The sequence below is a fragment of the Eptatretus burgeri genome, chromosome 9 (assembly GCF_056783735.1).
Source record: "Eptatretus burgeri isolate ZD-2024b chromosome 9, Ebu_testis_v1, whole genome shotgun sequence".
Classification (NCBI taxonomy): domain Eukaryota; kingdom Metazoa; phylum Chordata; class Myxini; order Myxiniformes; family Myxinidae; genus Eptatretus; species Eptatretus burgeri.
In genome coordinates this window covers 65025864-65030132 of record NC_140969.1, presented here as the reverse complement: position 1 = coordinate 65030132, position 4269 = coordinate 65025864, and the positions used below count along the sequence as shown (strand labels likewise).

At 31.1% G+C, this 4269-nt stretch overlaps 1 protein-coding gene across 5 annotated transcripts in view; it reads left to right on the top strand.

The window, feature by feature from the left end:
* The first annotated feature begins 642 nt into the window (after window positions 1-642).
* Window positions 643-4269, top strand: part of LOC147020234 (core-binding factor subunit beta-like) — an 87987-nt gene continuing 84360 nt past the window's right edge. For 4 of the 5 annotated variants that reach the window (XM_085895424.1, XM_085895422.1, XM_085895421.1 and 1 more), the window contains exon 1: window positions 1367-1541. In XM_085895424.1, coding sequence (XP_085751550.1) covers window positions 1464-1541 — 78 coding nt within the window. In that variant the 5' untranslated portion in view covers window positions 1367-1463. Of the gene's footprint in view, window positions 778-1366; window positions 1542-4269 lie in introns of those variants that run through there. The other variant, XM_085895425.1, reaches the window with a different exon arrangement.

Here is a 4269-nt window from a genome sequence, read left to right as displayed (position 1 = left end):
CATGCTCGTGAAAAAAGAGAACTTGATTTTGCCACAACACGTCTCTAAAATGAAGAATTATGTTATCAGTGTGAAGGAGAGAGAGAGAGAGAGAGAGGGAGAGAGAGAGAGAGAGAGAGAGAGAGAGAGAGAGAGAGAGAGAGAGAGAGAGAGAGAGAGAGAGAGAGAGAGAGAGAGAGACAGAGACAGAGACACAGAGAGAGAGAGAGAGAGAGAGAGAGAGACAGAGACAGAGAGAGAGACAGAGACAGAGACAGAGACAGAGAGAGAGACAGAGACAGAGACAGAGACAGAGACAGAGACAGAGACAGAGACAGAGACAGAGACAGAGACAGAGACAGAGACAGAGACAGAGACAGAGACAGAGACAGAACCTGACATTTCTACAAATATCAATGGAAATGGTACCATGAAAATATAGTAACATAATTTAAATATTATAATCTTTTCCCAAAATCCAATCACAAAAAAAACTTGCTTGTTAGAATGTAAGTTCTGTCAATAGTGGGATCAAAGTGTTTTCCTAAGTTGTTGGTGGCACTAAGTAATGTCGACTACCAAAGAGACTTGTGGATTGCTCGCTGCTCAAGGCTAAAAAAAACAGGAAGTGTTTATTCTGGACCATTTGGGGGGGGAGGGGGGGGTAAGTTCACAACCACAGCGCAACTGCAGAGGAAATGGCCTGGTGCGTGTCCGGGATGGAGGTTCACTGTACTGTCAATCAGGAACAAATGGACCGAACTGTTCTGTAACGTCAAATGAGACCCAATGGTGCTGGTGAGTCATATTATGTACACACACACACACACACACACACACACACACACACACACACACACACACACACACACACACACACACACACACACACACACACACACACACACACACACCTTCAGTAACAAGAGCCAATGTGGTTGCATCTTCATTTTCATTTCTTTCTATTTTGTGCCCAATCTTCGTCATTGTCTACTATACTGTCTTCTTCAGAGGCCACATTTTTAACTGTTTATTGTTCTTTTTACAAGCTTCTTTCATCTGTGATGAGCCACAGGCGGACGGAATGCAAAACTTGGCTCGTCTAGTCCTACAAAGTAATACTGTCTGCTCCACACCCCCTGCCCCCAACCCCTCTTTGGCCACCACCTCAGGTCTTCTCGCCATTTTCCCCAAATAAATAAGCAAGTCCCTCACACAATGTGTCCGCAGCTCATACAACCTACTCAAAATATGTGGTTAACTTTGCTACAGACACACAAGGACTGTCCCCGTTGTGGTTCATTGCATAGCCAGCCCCTACTGAAACCATGTACAGGAAATTGTGGTTTAGGGATAGGGGAGGGAGGGCAAGTGGTCGGCTGCAGGGGGAGAGGGAAGGGCAGAGGGGCAGGGCGGCTCATGTTCTGAGCCCTAAGCTGAGGCAGCAGAGACCCGAGACTTGTGGATTCAACCGACGACCGGCAATGCCACGGGTCGTGCCGGACCAGCGGTCCAAGTTTGAGTCGGAGGAGTTTTTCCGCAAACTGAGTCGGGAGTGCGAGGTGAGAGCCCGTATACCTGTACCCGTAAGACTGTTATATGATTATTTGGAACTCACAGGGGCATGTACGCAGCTTTTCACTGTTATCAATCTGAGCACACATTCGTACGACCAATGGAAGAGATCATGACTGTTGCCTTTAGTTCATCTGGCAATCAGAGTAAAAGCAACACATCATTATCAGCCTAATACTGCATGAAGTTTCTGTAGTTATACAAGCATTATGATGAGTCTTCATGTAATTGCCCTTTTCTATCGAAGGAAGTCTATTTGTATAATTATTTTTGCTGACATACAAATTTTAGAAAGTGAGGACAATTATAATTATTATTGTAAAAAAGTGACTGTAACAAGTGCGTTACTTTGTTCGATCTCAACAACAGCATGACAAGTCAAGTAAACCCATAATAATTGTTATTTGTTTCGAGGGAAATATACGATAATCACTTACATATGGTGATGTATTTGTATGTAATATTATAATAATCTATAACACTAAATGAAATTACACTAAATGTATGTAATATTATCATAACATATAACACGAAATTAAAAAAACACAAAATGCATATAATATTATAATAATGATTAACACAAAATGGATGTAATATTTTACTAATATATGACACTAAATTAAATAACACTAAATATATGTAATAATATAATAATATACAACATGAAATGAAACAACTTGAAATGTATGTAATATTATAATAACATATAATACGAAATTAAATCACACTAAATGTATGTAATATTATAATAATAAATAACACCAAATATATGTAATATTATAATAATGACACTAAATGAAATAACACAAAATAAATGTATGTAATGTTATAATAATATATGATACTAAATGAAATAACACAAAATAAATGTATATAATATTATAATAATATATAACACCGAATATATGTAATATTATAATAATATGTGATACTAAATGAAATAACACCAAATAAATCTCTGTAATATTATAATAATATATGACACCAAATGAAGTAACACCAAATAAATATATGTAATGTTATAATAATATATGATACTATAACACAAAATCAATGTATGTAATATTATCATAATATATAACCCAAATATATGTCATATTATAATAATATATGACACTAAATGAAATAACACAAAATAAATGTATGTAATATAATAATATATAACACCAATTATATGTCATATTATAATAATATATGACACTAAATGAAATAACGCCAAATAAATCTCTGTAATATTATAATAATATATAACACCAAATAAATGTATTATTATAATAATATATAACACCAAATACATACAATATTATAATAATATGAAACTAAATGAAATAACACCAAATAAATGTATGTAATATTATAATAATATATAACACCAGATACATGTAATATTATAATAATGTATGACACAAAATGAAATAACACTAAATAAATGTATGTAATGTTATAATAATATATGATACTAAATTAAATAACACAAAATCAATGTATGTAATATTATCATAATATATAACCCAAATATATGTCATATTGTAATAATATATGACACTAAATGAAATAACACAAAATAAATGTATGTAATATTATAATCATATATAACACCAAATATGTCATATTATAATAATATATGACACTAAATGAAATAACACCAAATAAATCTCTGTAATATTATAATAATATATAACACCAAATAAATGTATTATTATAATAATATATAACACCAAATACATACAATATTATAATAATATGAAACTAAATGAAATAACACCAAATAAATGTATGTAATATTATAATAATATATAACACCAGATACATGTACTATTATAATAATGTATGACACAAAATGAAATAACACTAAATAAATGTATGTAATGTTATAATAATATATGATACTAAATTAAATAACACAAAATCAATGCATGTAATATTATCATAATATATAACCCAAATATATGTCATATTGTAATAATATATGACACTAAATGAAATAACACAAAATAAATGTAATATTATAATCATATATAACACCAAATATATGTCATATTATAATAATATATGACACTAAATTAAATAACACCAAATAAATCTCTGTAATATTATAATAATATATAACACCAAATAAGTGTATTATTATAATATATAACACCAAATACATGCAATATTATAATAATATGAAACTAAATGAAATAACACCAAATAAATGTATGTAATATTATAATAATATACAACACCAGATACATGTAATATTATAATAATATGACACAAAATGAAATAACACTAAATAAATGTATGTAATATTATTATAATATTAAACATGAAATGTAAATAATTTCTTTTAAATCGCAATATGGATGTATTGTAGAAATATGACAAATTGTGTGCAAATTCACTTGTTTTCAATGTAATAATAGACACAAGTGTTTGGTGAATATCAAACCATATATTGTTGGGATGTGGTACCGTAAACTACTAAACAATATATTATGTACACGTATTAATGTATTATGTACAATATAAAAAGATCTGCCTTGTTGTGTAATTAACCTAATATGTCAGTGTTGAGTTGGCTTTCTTGGCAGTTTGTGGTATTAAAGGATATATAGGACAAAATGCCGCAAATTTAAGGCACAATTTGAGGAAACGTATTACAACACAAGGACGTACGTCCTTTTGTCCTTCTACAGTAATTTTGTTATTAATTTGGCCTTCGAAGGAGCC